General features: G+C 55.5%; 2 protein-coding genes and 1 non-coding gene across 5 annotated transcripts; 1 reads left to right on the top strand and 2 right to left on the bottom strand.

Moving 5' to 3' along the window:
* Nucleotides 1-645: 645 nt before the first annotated feature.
* Nucleotides 646-2,562, bottom strand: ARL4D (ADP ribosylation factor like GTPase 4D). The gene is made up of 2 exons (XM_046676000.1): nt 2,476-2,562; nt 646-1,893 (listed from the first exon to the last, which is right to left on the bottom strand). The coding sequence occupies exon 2, from the start codon at nt 1,837-1,839 to the stop codon at nt 1,234-1,236; it is 606 nt and encodes a 201-aa protein (XP_046531956.1). The 5' UTR covers nt 1,840-1,893; nt 2,476-2,562; the 3' UTR covers nt 646-1,233.
* Nucleotides 2,563-8,882: 6,320 nt separating this feature from the next.
* On the bottom strand, nt 8,883-13,422 carry LOC124247783 (circumsporozoite protein-like). Of its 3 annotated transcripts, XM_046677454.1 has the most exons (4): nt 11,835-13,421; nt 11,442-11,736; nt 10,801-11,324; nt 8,905-9,780 (listed from the first exon to the last, which is right to left on the bottom strand). In XM_046677454.1, exons 1-3 carry the CDS (start codon nt 12,248-12,250, stop codon nt 11,271-11,273), a joined length of 765 nt encoding a protein of 254 aa, XP_046533410.1. In that variant the 5' UTR covers nt 12,251-13,421; the 3' UTR covers nt 8,905-9,780; nt 10,801-11,270. The 3 variants fall into 3 exon arrangements, 2 of the variants coding, with proteins under 2 accessions (XP_046533410.1, XP_046533409.1); XR_006890824.1 differs by lacking the exon at nt 11,835-13,421 and adding an exon at nt 9,867-9,919 and having other exon boundaries at nt 8,883-9,780; nt 10,801-11,805; XM_046677453.1 differs by lacking the exon at nt 8,905-9,780 and having other exon boundaries at nt 10,218-11,736; nt 11,835-13,422.
* LOC124248013 (U2 spliceosomal RNA) lies at nt 12,484-12,674 on the top strand. Its single transcript, XR_006890899.1, has one exon. It is a non-coding gene; the product is annotated as a U2 spliceosomal RNA (small nuclear RNA).
* Nucleotides 13,423-14,963: the final 1,541 nt, after the last annotated feature.

The raw sequence follows: 14,963 nt of genomic DNA, 5'->3' as shown, positions 1-14,963 counted from the left end.
AGAGCTGGACAACTCATGGCTTAGTCACTGGGGCCAGGCTGGCTCGATCCAGCCCAGGCCTCCCCAGCTCCAGCCGCTGCCATTGCTGCCAATGAGCTGTAGTCAGCAAGACTGAGCACACAGAAGTGGATTAAAGCCAGGAAGGAATTACTTTCCATTCTCACCAGATGCCCCAAGGCAGAAAAAAAAAAAAAAAAAAACCCAGACTAACAAGTACTGGGGAGAGCAGGAGGTTGGGGACAGACAAGGCTCTTTGAGGACTCACCTATACAGACCTAGGAAGTGACCCCAAGGGCAAGGACCTAGTTGCAGCTCAGACTAGCAAAATTTGAAATTAAATCTGCAAGGACCAGCTGGTATCAGGGGCAAGTATGAGCCAGAGGATGAGAGGAGGGGAGGAGAGTAGGAGGAGAAGGGACACCCCCCCCCCCCGCAAAAAATGGCAGAGATCAGGCAACAGCTGAGGGTTCAACTCCTTCCATAATTTCCACCAGCCATCCCATAAACACACAAACTAATTTTTAGAAGAGAGCTTACTTTGCAAACTCAGCTTCAAGGTACATCCCCTGTCTCCTCCCACCCACCCATACCGAAATCTTGGACCATCCCTGGGGCGAGGTAAGGAGAGGAAAATGCCAGCCAGAGTTAGAGCTACAGTATCATCAGTCTTTAATAACTTATAAGTAAATGCTAAAAAATAGGTAATAATAATACAGAGGACACACACACAGTTTATAAAAACAGTTGCGGATGTACAAATGTGGGGAGGGATTCTTGGCACTTTCACACAGACACAAAAAGAAAGACTATTGTGACTGGCACCCCTAGAAAAGCAGCCTGGGGAGACTCCCCAGTTGGAGGAGGGGGTGGGACAGAGATAATCCTCATTCATCCCAAATGCATTCTCCAAGCAACTTTTCTTTGCCCCAAAACACATCTAATCAAAAAGCCAGAGAAGCAAAATAAGAAACAGGGTCGAGGTAGAGTGACAGTTTACATTTAAGCCTCCACAGCTGCAGGCCCCGCTCCTCTGGAGGTCAGGAGGGAGAGGTCAGAAGCCATCCCTTCTCCCATCCCCCTCCCCAACGCTGCACCAAAACAGGACCCCCAGTGTGCCCCTCAGTCCTTCATTGAGGTGGACAGGTCCTGCACCAGGGGCTGAGCGAGGGGCCACGAGCTCTGCCTGGCTGTCCAAGTGTGCAGACCCCTACTGGTGAGGAGGGCGGCCTCAGGTCACCGTCTCTTCTTGCCTACCCTGGCCGCCTTCTTCCTCTTGAGGATCATCTCATACAGGCGCTCAAGGCCAGGCTGCAGGCCCAGCCCATTCACAGCACTGCAGCCCTGCACGTGGGTGAGTGTGGCAGCAGCCAGCTCTCGGACTGCCAGTCTCTTCTCCACCTCGGCTGCGCTCAGTGCCCCAGGCTGATCCTGCTTGTTGGCCAGCACCAGCACAGGCACACCCTGGTTGTCCGAGGCCCGGCTGATTCGGTGTAGCTCCACCTTGGCCTCCTCCAGGCGCTCCACCTCTGCAGCATCCACCACAAACACCAGCCCATCTGTCCGGCGTGTGTAGGAGCGCCACAGTGGTCGCAGCTTCTCCTGTCCCCCGACATCCCACACTTGGAAGGTGATGCCACGGGAGCCCCCCAGGGGCACCCGGATCTTCTCTGTGTTAAAGCCTTTAGTGGGGACACTCTGCACAAACTCTTTGAACTTGAGGCGGTAGAGGAGGGAGGTCTTTCCAGCTGAGTCCAGCCCGACGACCACTACGTGCAGGGCCTGGAAGTGGGGCAAGAAGGAGGAGGCAGTGGGCGCCATCTCGGTCAAGTGGTTCCCCATGGTGAGCTCCGGCTGAAGTGCAGGTCTTGGGGCTCACGGTAGAGGCTGGGTGATCTGAACAGGGAAAGGTCACGGGAGAAAAAAGGAGGAGACGTTTAATAATAAACATGAAACGTGCAACTTCTTGACCCTTTCCTAAATCAGTCGGCATTGCTTCCTTTTTAAAATTCGTTTTCTTTTTTTTGAAGCAGCCGCAGGTGTAACAGAGGCGCTCCCCGCTGCCTGGGGGCCCTGACAGGGGCGATGAGACCTAGAGAAACCCCCAGGTCCCGGGACACGGAGGTGGGGCCGAGGCCTCGATCCGGCGGATGGTCAGCTTCCAGCGTCCCCTCGCCGAGGGTGTGGAGCGGCCGCAGACGCCGCGACCCCTATCTCCCGGGCGACAATCCTCGCGGGAAGGGGCAGGTCGGGCAGCATCCCCAATTAAGAGTTAGGGTGCAGGTGCTGAGACCGGAGAGCGAGGCCCGCTCCCAGCCGCCCTCCACATCCCCAGGCTGTTGACACGCCCCTCCGTACACCGCGACCCCCTCCCGAGCGCCCCGCGACACTCTCTGCCCGCTTTCCTCCCATCGCCGACGGCAGCTCGCCAGGCCCCGCGCCGAGGCCGCCTCTTTGCCTCCCGCCTGCCGCGCTCACCCCACGCCGCTCCGGGCCGGACGACCGAGCCGCCAGGACAGCCTCCAGCTCGGCCTGCAGCGCGCCGGCACTGCGGGGCGCTCCTGGGCGGCCGCCTTAAAGCCCGCGCGTGACGTCACGCGACGCGGGCCAATCAGCGGCCCCGAGGCGGAGGGGCGGGGCGGGGCGTGGAGATGTGCGCGCGGCAGCCCAGCAGCACCGTGATGGAGGTCTGCTCAATCGGTGGCCGTTTTATTTGACCTTTTCTACCATATTCTAACATTTGGAATTCAAGTCGGCATTAATGGTAGGAAGGGCAAAAGGAACATGCGTGGCAGCGTTGACTCAGGAGGAGAGGTGACCACCCCGCACACACACTCCCACCGCCGGGGTCTACTCAAGAGATGCGGACGAGTCTTCCTCCTTTATCTTTCCTAATTCAGGGTTCAAACCTGTGTGAACCTGGAGCCCCATAAAATAGCCTCAACCCATTACCCTTCTTGATCCTCACAACAGCTGTGAGTTAGGGCCTGGTGTAGTCTGCGTTTTATGGGTGAAGAAAGCTTCAAAGGATTCAATGACTTGTCTAAGGTCACACGTAGCTAGTAAGTGGCTGAGCAAGGATCCGTCTGAATCCAGTGCCTGGGCCCCTCACCACTTAGCCATCATCCATCCTCTGTCATCAGGGAGGCATCCTCAGCAGAAATCCCTCAGTTGCTGGTCAGAGTGCCAGCCAGGAGGACACACACCCCCTACACACACCACCACCACCACCACCAGGACCTCCCTTGCTCAAATAGATAAAGACAGAATTCTTCACTCCATAGGGTGTTTACTGACCACATTCATACCGTGGGCCCTATCTCTGAGCCAGAGAGCCTGTGGGGATATAGAGGATGTGCAGGCCACAGGGCCTGGCCTCAGAGGGCTTACACTCTAGCGAGAGACAAGACTCGCCAGTGACCCGGAACGTTGGGCCCTCATAAATCGTAAGATAGCCACTTGTAGGACTTCAGAGGAGGGAGAGAAAGTGCCAACTAGAAGCTTCTGGAAAGGTTTCTAGAAGTTAATTAGTCCCATATAGGATCGGTTAAGAGGGGGACAGGACTGGGTGGCATCTCCCCAGTCACTGCAGCCTGATACAGTCTGGGCAGCCCTGAAGAGGAGGAGATGTCACAAAGGGGCGGTGTGACCCAAAGGATAACAGTGATACCCTCCCTTCAGGGAGGTGGGTAAAATTGAAGGAGGGGCGGGGGATCAAAGGAGAATGAAATGGTAACTAATATTTCCATCTTTACCTGGAGGCTGCATTCTTGCGTTTATTATGTGGTTAACCTTTTAAAGGCTATATATGAGGGGGATTGGAAAAAGGGGAGGGGAAGTCATTGGCAGGCAGGAGGGCCAAGCTCCTGCCCACCAGCTTCCCATCCGTTTAGCAGCAGCCCGCCTTGCCACCTCCTTCTTCCCCTCCCTGCTACAAGCCCAGCCACCTGGTTTCCCCAGCCATGCAGGGAGCCTCCCGGAATCCCCGAAGAGATCAAGACCTTAGGAAATTAGTTTGTTACACCGCCACGGGGGCGGGGGAGGGTAGCTTGCAGCAGGAGCTGAGGCACGGAGGGGGAGCTGAGCACAGTGAGTTAGGAGAGGGGAAGACAGAGCAGGCCAAGGGGTTGGGAACCATCACCCTGTTGAGTGGCCACTGCATGCCAGGCTCTGGTCTAGGAACTTTGCATACTTTAACACACAACTCAACCCAGGAAGTAAGTATGGTTATTCTTTTTTGTTGTTGTTAAGATTTTATTTTTTATTTTTTCTCCCAAAAGCCCCCCGATACATAGTGGTGTATTTTTAGTTGTGGGTCCTTCTAGTTGTGGCATGTGGGACGCCGCCTCAGCATGGCCTGATGAGCAGTGCCATGTCCGTGCCTGGGATTCGAACGGGCGAAACCCTGGGGCGCAGAAGCGGAGTGCGCGAACTTAACCACTCGGCCACGGGGCCGGCCCAGTGTGGTTATTCTAAAGAGAAGAAACCAAGCGCAGAAAGGCTGGGTAATCTGTCCGAGGTCACCCAGCTAGAAATTGGCCAAACTTGGCTTTGAAAAAGTGTTAGAATGTCTGTGAAACTAAAAACACACAGAAACTGAAAACACCCAGATTGTCCCGTGTTTCTTCCACAATCTTTGAAACTTCTTTAACATTTCTCCTATATCTCCTGAGCCTCACACCCAAGACGGAAATTGTCACTAGATTATCTGATAAAGGAGATGAAACTGGCAATCCCACCCCCTCCTGCATCTTTTGTGTCTGCCAGGGAAGGTGTTGATGAACAAATGGGGAGGAGGAGCAGGGCAGGGAGGGGTGAAGGAAGGGGCCCAGCTTGTCAGGGCGGCACCAGGCTGTGGGCCTACCCCAAGGCATCTCCTGTAAATGGGAACTCCAGTCCCCACCCCAGCCCACCCCAGCCTCGGCCCCAGGGAGCCTTCCTCCAAACGGCCGTTTTCTTTCCTGGCAGCCTCACCTCTGCAGCCCTTTCTCTCCACAAGATCACAGCCCGGGACCTGGCGCTGGGGTGGGGGTGGGGGGGATTCCCTGAGGAGAACATTGGAGCATTCACACACTGAGCCATCATACGTGGAGTGCATGCTAGGCGCCAGGCACCGCCCTAAGTTCTGAGCCTACAGCCCCGAGGGAGATGGATAAGGACTTGGCCCCGTGGAGTGTACATTATAGGGGGGAGTGGGGAGAGACAGGCGGTGAATAAAGACGGTAATTTCAGAGGGCGGTGCATGCCATCAAGGAAAATAAGGCAGGGAGGTGTGCTGGAGAGCGACGGGGGCGAGGGAACTACTTCAGATTGGAGGGGGGGGTGCTCAGGAAGCCCTCTCCAGTTGGTGACATGAGAGCCAAGGTTCAAGTGACAAGCATTCAGGGAAGTATTCCAGACAGAAGGACAGACCAGCTGGGACTACCGGCTTCCTCCTGTTGGCTCCCCAGCCGGATGATACTGCAGCTGCTGTGTCACGGTTCCTCACCGGAGCCTTCTCCCCTCCAGCCTCAGCCCTGAGCCCTGAGCCCAGGAGCTGCTTCTTCTCGCCTGCATCTCTGCAGGGCCCAGCCCCGGGCCTGCACACAGAGGGCAGTCGGGAAATCTTGTGTGAATTGCTGAGTGCAGGGTGGAAGGATTAAAGGTCCTCGGAGTTCCCGGAGCACGGGAACCAAACGTCCACCGGAGCCTGGCTTGCCCTGCTCTGCGGGCCTTGAGCCCTGGGCGGTTGTGTGAATGCGCCGTTGCCCAGGAATGCCTATAAAGCTCTGCGTTTCTAGGCAAGGTCTGGTAGTATTGAACTCTCAGGGGAAGGAGGGACTTCTGGGAGGAGAAAGACAGAAGCCAGCGGTGGGGATGACACTGGAGAGAGAGGCCCCCTCAAGGCCTGGCGGGCTCAGCCCTGGGCTGAGAGTCATCAGGAGTCCTGTCCCTCACTGTCGACTGCTTGGAAAAGTCACTTCCCCTGGAGCCTGGTGTCCTCAGTTCCTAACAAGAGGCTTAGATGTTTCCAGGTCCCGTCCCCCGCAACAGCTCACGCTATGGAGTAGCGGAGGGGAGGGGACGGAGGGAGCTCACCTAGGAAGTGGTTGAGGATGTCCTTGTCTCCACAGCATCCTAACCAGGTACCTGTCTGGGCGCCCAAAGGAAGGGAGGCGAGGAGTCTGCGGGGAGGAGAGGGGGTCGGGGGAGTGGATGCCAAGGAGCAGCTTCCGCTTAGGAATCACAGAGACCCATTTGGCAAACCCACTTTGTTGCCTCAAGAATAAAACGGAGAAGACACAACCTACTTCTGAGAAGGGGTGTGGAAGAAAGGCGTGTGTGTGAAAGGGTCCCATGGGTGCCTTCTCCTCTACCAGGGGCCCTTTCAGAGGCAGCCCTCCCCAAACCGAGTCCAGGGCCCAGCCAGGGGCTGGAAAGAAGCCGATGCCGCCCCCTGGTGGCCGTGCTTGTCACTGCCTGATTCCTGAAGAAAAGTGCAGGGGCAGGGGCTTCAGTGATACAGGCGCCTTGGCCTCCTTCTGGAGTCTTCCTTTCAGACGGGGCCTTTCCTACAGTTCGGGGTTCTGAATGCAAAATCCAGCCTCTGCAAGCGGAGGTGAGATCAGATTTAAATGAACATCATTTGAGCAGAAAATCTAAATTCACTTACATTTCCCACACTTTTACGGAGAGCCTGCCGATCGGTGCTGGGAACACGGAGGCAGGCGGAGCGGCAGGGCCAGGAAGGTCAGGAAGGGCGCAGGTGCTGCCGCGTTGCGGTGTCTGTGGGGACAGATCCACGTGGGGACGGATGTCCGGCGTCCGTCTGCACGAGAGCCTGGCGCCGAGGGGCGGCCGTGGCTGCAGGAGGACTTGGGTGGTCAGCGAGAAGCAGCAGCAGGAGCCCCGGCAGGGACACAGTGCCCGGGGAGCAATGGCGAGGGGGAGGAACAACCGAAGCAGAGCGAGGCAAAGAGGTGAAGCCGGGGGAGAGGGCCAGGCCAGGCTCCTCAGGGAACAGGAGGACCGCCCCGGTGTCCACGCTGATGGGCTCCTCAGAGCCTTCACAACAGGGGCAGTCCCCAGTGACCTTCAATATCCTATGCGGACTGTTTTGTTTGATAGGAGCTTTCTCTGCCAAGTCACCCATCTTGTCTCGCATACACTGAGAGGGAATGCAGCTTCGAATAGTGGTCCCGAAATTTGAGAGTACATCAGAGTCATCCGGAGGACTTGATGAAACCCAGATTTCTGGGCCCCACTTCCAGAATTTCTAATTCAGTCGGTCTCGGGCTCATGGGCCCGAGATTGTGCATTTCTAACAAGTTCTCAGGGGATACCGATGCTGCTGGTCCGGGGACCACGCTGAGGACCACTGGCTTGGCAGATGAGTTCCCATGCCGGCTTTAACATTTCTCGGTGAGCCCTTGGGCCAGTTACTTTCCTCTCCCAGCCTCAAGCTCTTCATCGGTAAAAACGGGATGGTAACATTTATCTCATGGGGGTATTATGAGAATTAAATAAGGCAAAACGTGTGAAGTACTCAGCAAAGGCCTTGACCTGTGCCAAGTCCTCTATGCGTGGCAGCTGTACTAACGGTGGGCACTGAGTTTATCGCAACCAATGACAAAAAACGTTGGCCCAAGAAGCCCGTTTAATGTGGAATATCTTCCTCAGATAGCATACAGAGGGACACGTACGAATTGACCCCCGACTGCCGCTTCTCTTCCAACGTATGTGCCTTCCGGCACTGCCTCTCCAGCTCGAATGTGCACGCGAATCCTCCGTGACCTTATCAGGAGGCAGTTTCAGGTTGAGTGGGTGTGAGGGACTGAACCGTGTCCCCCAAAGTTCGTACGCTGAAGCCCTAACCCTACCGCGACAGTATTTGGAGGTGAGGCCTTTGGGAGGTGTTAGGTTTAGACGAGGTCTTGAGGGCGGGGCCGTCGGGCTGGGATTAGTCCCCTTAGAAGCAGAGGCCCCAGAGAACTTGTTCCATCTGCATCACACGAGGACAGCATGTACCGGGGGGCTTTGGGGAGAAATAGGAAAAATAAAACCTTTTAACGTTGTGTTTCGTTTTGTTTTGAGGAAGATTAGCCCTGAACGAACATCTGCTGCCAATCCTCCTCTTTTTGGCTGAGGAAGACTGGCCCTGAGCTAACATCTGTGCCCATCTTCCTCTCCTTTTTTATATGTGGGACACCTGGCACAGCATGGCTTGACAAGCGGTGCGTAGGTCCACACCCGGGATCCAAACCGGCGAACCCCAGGCCACCAAAGCAGAACGTGTGAACTTAACCACTGTGCCACCAGGCCGCCCTGAAAAATAAAATCTTGGGGAAAAAAGAAGAACCACTTTTTCTTTTCATGAACTGTCCGTGCCTGGCCTTTCCTCATTTCTTCTCTACTGTACAGTTGGTCTTTTATACTTGTCTCCGGGAGCTCTTTATGTGTTAGGAAGAAAAGTGCTTTTTCCGTGCTTTGGGTTGCAAGTATTCCTTTTCTTTTTCTTTTTTTTGATTTTCTTTTTCCTTTTTCTCCCCAAAGCCCCCCGGCACATAGTTGTACTTTTTTTTTTAGTTGTGGGTCCTCCTAGTTGCGACACATGGGACGCCGCCTCAGCACGGTTTGATGAGCGGTGCCATGTCCGTGCCCAGGATCCGAACCGGCGAAACCCTGGGCTGCCCAAGCGGAGCGCGCGAACTCAACCACTCGGCCACGGGGCCGGCCCCGCGAGTATTCTTTTTCCTTTTTCAAGATTTTATTTTTTCCCTTTTTCTCCCCAAAGCCCCCCGGTACATAGCTGTATATTCTTAGTTGTGGGTCCTTCTAGTTGTGGCACGTGACGCCGTCTCAGCGTGGCTCGATGAGCGGTGCTATGTCCCCGCCCAGGATTCGAACCGACCAAACACTGGGCCGCCTGCAGCGGAGCATGAGAACTCAACCACTCGGCCATGGGGCGCCCCCCCCCTCCCCCCGACCCCGCAAGTATTCTTGTTTTGTCACTGATCACCTGTAACGTGATGTGACACACCTGGCTGGGAGCTGGGAGCAGAGACGGGCCAGACACCGTTCCTGCCCTCGGGGAGTTGCCGACCCAGGCTTGAGACTAAGACACCTGCCCCAACGGCCAGGAGAACAGGCAGGACAAGGAGGAGGCCCGCGAGAGATGAACAGGGTAGCGGGGTTCAGACCGCAGCAACCCCCTTCTCAGGGAAACCAAAGTCTGAGCAGAAGATGGTCTGAGACACGCAGAGCTGAACAGGGATCCTGGGATGGGGAGGCCCGAAGAGTCGTGTCAGGAGCAGGCTGAGCACGTGAGATGTCGTCTCATTTGACCCTCCTCCTTTCCTTCCACAAATATTCCTCAAGCGCCAAGGCCGTGCCGAGCACCGTCCCAGGTGCTGGGGACGGAGGAGCAAACAGAGTCTCTGCCGTCGAGGCGAGAAGCAGATAGGCCAACACCGTCGGTACAGTTGCGAATCTAACTGTGCGCCTGTGTGCCCGCACGGCCGTGTCTGTAGTCCTCTCTGTGCCGTGGGATGATCGCGGGCGTCCGGAACGACTCGGCAGCTGGCAGGAAAATAAAGCCAGGGAAAGTGGGACGGGAAGCAGGGATGCCCGGGGCGGGCAGGGGAAGACTCTTCACAACACCGTAAAACGGATGTTCTCTCCATGTGACCGACGGGCGGGGACTTTTCCTAGAGCGCACTTATCACGAGATTCCCATATGCCTGTCGTTTCCACGGGTAGCTTCACAAGTCCCCGAAGCGGAGAGCTGTTATCATGATCCCCTTTCTGTAGTTTAAAAAAAAGGAGGGCCAAAGCGGTTAACGGGCTGCTCGAGTTCCAATCCTGCCCTCGCCTCGAATTAGCTGTGTGACCTTAGGCAAGTTGCTCAGCCTCTATGAGCTTCAGTCTGGAACCGTGCTTTCCCCTAGAAATATGGCAGTGACGGGAGTAATTTTAAATTTTCTGTGTGGCCACGTTAAAACATAAAATAAAGAGAAACAGGTGAATTACGTTGAATATTTTATTGAACTCAATACATCCAAATATCACTTCAATATGTAACCAATATTTTTTTTTTTTTTTTTGAGGAAGATTAGCCCTGAGCTAACTACTGCCAATCCTCCTCTTTTTGCTGAGGAAGCCTGGCCCTGAGCTAACATCCGTGCCCATCTTCCTGTACTTTATACATGGGACGCCTACCACAGCACGGCGTGCCAAGCAGTGCCATGTCCACACCCGGGATCCCAACCAGCGAACCCCAGGTCGCTGAGAAGTGGAACGTGTGAACTTAACCACTGCGCCACCGGGCCGGCCCCTGTAACCAACATTTTTAAAATTGAGATTTTAAACGTGTTTACAACGTGTATGCTAAGTCTTCGAAATCCCATGTGTATTTTACACTTCCAGCCATCTCCAGGAATCACATTTATAGGACCGACCCCATTTCCAGTGCTCCAGAGCTACACGTGGCTGTGACAGTTCAGGTCAATAGGACGGGGGGTGGATAATAACAAGGCGGGGATCAGAGTGGAGTAAAACGAGTGAGGCACCCGCCTTGGCAACAAGATTTAAGGGAGCGCCAAAGACCCAGTAGTCAAGATAAATATCTCGATTATCTTATAATCAAGAGAAGATTTATTTATCAAGAGAAATAAATATTATTAAAAGAGAAGTAAAACATGATTTATCTTGCTTACTGAAGATTGGGGCGGGGGCACTCCCGTCAATCCCTCCCTCCCCCAAGGAGAGTGCCTCCCCGGCCTCCCCCTACTCCTGGCCCTAGATACTGACAACAACAATACCCACCTCACCGGCCCTCGGCCCTCGAGGGAATTAACTGCGCTAATACACGGAGAGCCCTCAGCCCAGGGGCTGGCATCCGGAGGGCTCGGGCAGCACCTGCCATCAGGCTTCCCGTGCTGCAGAGTGAAACGACCGACGGGGCTTCAGTCTTACACCCACGATACCGCCTAGTTCTTCTGAGACCAGATGAAAGCAACATCAACTCCCCCGCTACACGGAACCTCTCTTAGGAGGGCGGACGGGAAAGGCTGAGCGGGCAGCCGGCGGTCTTCGCCACAGGGGGAACCTTTACCCCAACTTGGCCAGAGGCCTTAACGCATCGACGGGCCTTGATGCCCAGAGCATCCCCGGCAGTCGCCTCTCCTGTCTGGTGTCCTGCCGCCCCTGGCCAGATCTTCCCTTCTTCACCCCCGCATCGGGCCAGCAGCCTCCTAACTTCTTCTCTGATTCAGTCCCTCTTGCGCATCTTTAATTCAGCGAGCAAACCTTTGCGGAGCATCTCCTACCCGCGGGGCGCCGGACCGGTGCTGGGATACAGAGAGAAGCACTGATGAGGGTCACCGCACTCGATGATCTCCGATTTCCGCGGCAGGGACAAAGGATTGCCAGAAAGGGTGGTGAACGGTGCCCTCGAAATGAATTACCGGGTGGGATGAAATACGTAGGAAGGCCGCTACCGAGACTGGGGGCGGGGGCGGCAGGGCCCTTAAGGCAGGCTTTCTGCAAGAAGTGACAGCCAAGCAGGGTGCAGAGTATCTGCCAGGTGAGGAAGAGCTGTAGGGAAACCATGTCCCAGGCACGGGGAGCTCGAGGGACGCAGCCCAGGACACGGTTCCTCCCCAGAAGCACCCAGAGACGCAGGTGCCAGAGGCGGAGAGAATCCATCCGGCCGCCCCGCCCCCAGACACGCCTCCCCGCCCCTCCCCACCGCCGGCCCTGCGCCCTCCGCCCTCCGCCCTCCGCCCTCCGCCCTGCGCCCTGCGCCCTGCGCCCTGCGCCCTCCGCCCTCCGCCCTCCGCCCTCCGCCCTGCGCCCTCCGCCCTCCGCCCTCCGCCCTCCGCCCTGCGCCCTCCGCCCTCCGCCCGGCGCGCAGGCTGGCCCCGCCGCTCGGGGGGACGCCCCCAAGACCTTCGGCTCCCTGAATCGGTGAGCCCCTCCTCCGCCGCCTCCCAAGCTCGTCTTTCCGCCCGCGGACACCCGATGTAACACGATACAGTCCGGGCGTTTCCGGTGAAGCCGTCTCGCGACCCCGTGTGCCTTCGGGAAACTGTCCGCCGCCAGCTGCCTTCCTCAGGCCCTCTTGCCGCCCGGCCTTCGCGGCCGCGGTGCTGTCTTTTCTCTCCGTTGGCACGAAAGAGAAGCCCAGCTCCCGCTGAGGGCGCGCGGAGGCGGCCCGGGAGGTACGGCGGGCCCGCCGTAGCCACGCCTCCTCGGGCGGGAAAGGGCGGGGCATGCAGATTCAGAATGGCGTTTCCGTCCCAGAACGACGGGGCAACAACAGGTAGGTAAGTTCTCTTTAAAAATCCGGAGGATTGAAAATCTGCACCAGAGCCGACTGTGTGGTGAATTCTCAGAGGATTGTCGCAGAAGCAAAGGAAGTGAGACCTGGGCTGAGCGTCCGGCGACTCACCGTGAGTTGAAAGTGCGTGGCAGGAGGCCGGCGGCGGGGAGGCCTGGGCAGCGAGTATCGCTTCTCGGCCTTTTGGCTAAGATCAAGTGTAGTATCTGTTCTTATCAGTTTAATATCTGATACGTCCTCTATCCGAGGACAATATATTAAATGGATTTTTGGAGCAGGGAGATGGAATAGGAGCTTGCTCCGTCCACTCCGCGCATCGACCTGGTATTGCAGTACCTCCAGGAACGGTGCACCCCCTCGGGGGAATGACAGGGTTTATAAAGAAAGATTGTGAGCGTTTCCGGTTTTCTATTCTGCGAGAGACGTAAGTGTGCGCCACGGCTGTGTTTTTGTTTTCCTGTTTTGCGTCTTGAACGACGGAAAAAATTTGTTTCTCGACACTTACCGAGGCCGGAGCTCTGTGTGGGTGTGGGTGTGAGTGTGGGTAGTCCCGCAGCTTAATTGTGCACTTTGTTTTGTGCTGCTGTTCGGCGGTCTTCACGAACAGCGCCATACTGAGCGAGGCTCAGTGCAGTGCTTTGTCGGCTCAGCGCAAAACCTAAGGGATGTCACTTCCTCCTGCCTTAGACTTTGGTCTTTTCTGCCCTTTTCCTTCACCTCTCCCCGAATGCTGAAATCCTGCATTTTCTGCAAGAATTTCTTCTCTCTTCTGTCTCCACGCTCTTCCTGTACTCGTTAAAATGCTGCGGGCAGGGTTTTGACGGGGTTCAAGACAGGCTGCCCCAGGACGTGGCGCTCTGGTATCCGAGCTGAAGACGGACAAAGGCTCGGAAGACTCAGGAAGAACATTTGACCTTCCCCCCAAACTGCTTAAAAGAATTTAACGGAGAAGGCTGTTGATGAACATAATCCGTAACCAATCTGTAAATGACAATGTGGGTGAGTATATTCTGAGCTAAAATGTCAGGACCGTGGCCCACAGCCTTCCCGAAGGAAGAAAGGGCGCCGAAGAAGTGGGGTGTACAGAGTCGTTGTATACCCCCAAAGAGGATGTTTCACGTGTGATTGAAATGTCCCTTTTACAATAGTCGTGAGGCTGCTCTGTGGGCACAGCGATTGATGGACACAGCCGGTAGGTCTGCTGTCTCGGTGGACACAGCAGGGTGGCAGGTCTGTAGTCTCTAGCTGGGTGGTCACTGGTGAGCTGGGTGCTCAAAGGTGAGCGCAACAGTCAGTTCCTAGCCTAGGGAGAGATGCTTATCCTTAAGGAAATGCCAGTGTGGGCGGAAGTTGCACCTTTATCTTAAGGGCCTTCGTTCTTGCCGTGTTTAAAGCAGATCTACAATGCATGCTCAATGGCCACGTCAGGCCCTTTTGGAAAAACCAAAGTCAGGCCGAATTAGGTTTACACCAAATGGCTTCCTCGTATACTCCACTATATCCTATTGCTTACCATCTCTATTTGTCAAGGCCTGTTCCAGGAAGGAGCTAGAACCATAAGATAGCTATAGTATAATGAAAAATAGGTGTGGTAGAAAGGCAACAAGCAGCCCATTTGGGGCCCAGCAAAAACTTGGTTGACAAACGTTTGCATTGCCGTCTCCAAGGAAATTGTCTTCCTCCCCTCTGAAATCCCAAACCACTACCCCCATCCTCCTCCTTTGCCTTTAGCTCAAGATGCATACTAAGGTGGCAGCTTCGCCCATTCTGGCGAGCTGCTCAGGTTGCCTGGGTTTCTCCCAAGTATACATGTTAATTAACCTTTGATTTCCTCCTGGTAACCTGCCTTTTAAAAAATTTGACCAGCCACGAGAACCTTAGGGAAAAGAAGAGGGCGGGGAGTGGAATTCTTCCTCTTCCGCCGCCATTTCCCGACTGCCCTTCCAGGGGATGTCTCTCCCACATCCATCATTCAGTAGGAACTAGAAAGGGACGGTGTCCTTGCTCCCTCTTGCTGCTTCCAAGACCGTTCTCACACCAGCCTCAGAACGGAACAGTGGGGCCCGCCCGGTGGCGCAGGGGTTAAGTGCGCACGTTCCGCTTCGGCCGCCCGGGGTTCGCCGGTTCGGATCCTGGGTGCGGACATGGCACTGCTTGTCGAGCCATGCTGTGGCAGGCGTCCCACCTATAAAGCAGAGGAAAATGGGCACGAATGTTAGCTCAGGGCCAGTCTTCCTCGGCAGAAAGAGGAGGCTTGGCAGCAGATATTAGATCAGGGCTAATCTTCCTTAAAAAAAAAAGGAACAGAAACAGGAGCTTCAGTCTCACGTCTTCCGTCTCTACTCCCCGTGTCCCTCCTTGTTGCACTCGCTGGCCTCCACAGCACTCCAATTAATTCCTTCAAGATGTTAATTCCTGGCTTCTCTTGATTTCTCTAACGTTGCTCCTGTCCCAATGTTTCCTGATCTCAATGTCCCACCCCCAAAAGACGATCGTTACCGAGCAGCTCCCGCTGAGAGCCACAAAGATCCAACCTGGAACCGAGGCAAAAATTATGGGCTTCTCACTTCCTTGCGTGTTGACTGTGCCCGGGATTTCATTTATACAGGTGACTGAGTGACAACAAGGAGAGGTCAGCACCGTTGAA

Source organism: Equus quagga, chromosome 11 (genome assembly GCF_021613505.1).
Source record: "Equus quagga isolate Etosha38 chromosome 11, UCLA_HA_Equagga_1.0, whole genome shotgun sequence".
NCBI classification, from domain to species: Eukaryota; Metazoa; Chordata; class Mammalia; order Perissodactyla; family Equidae; genus Equus; species Equus quagga.
Note: the sequence above shows the minus strand (reverse complement) of the source record. Positions and strands in the feature narration are given on the sequence as shown.

Excerpts from the sequence above, each read along its gene's own strand:
- LOC124247783 (XM_046677453.1), bottom strand. The coding sequence starts at position 12,250 with ATGCCCCGCCCTTTCCCGCCCGAGGAGGCGTGGCTACGGCGGGCCCGC. Across the intron at positions 11,737-11,834 it reads AGGGCGGAGGGCGGAGGGCG|CAGGGCCGGCGGTGGGGAGG; the intron begins GAGGGCGCAGGG and ends GGGCGGAGGGCG.
- ARL4D (XM_046676000.1), bottom strand. The coding sequence starts at position 1,839 with ATGGGGAACCACTTGACCGAGATGGCGCCCACTGCCTCCTCCTTCTTG.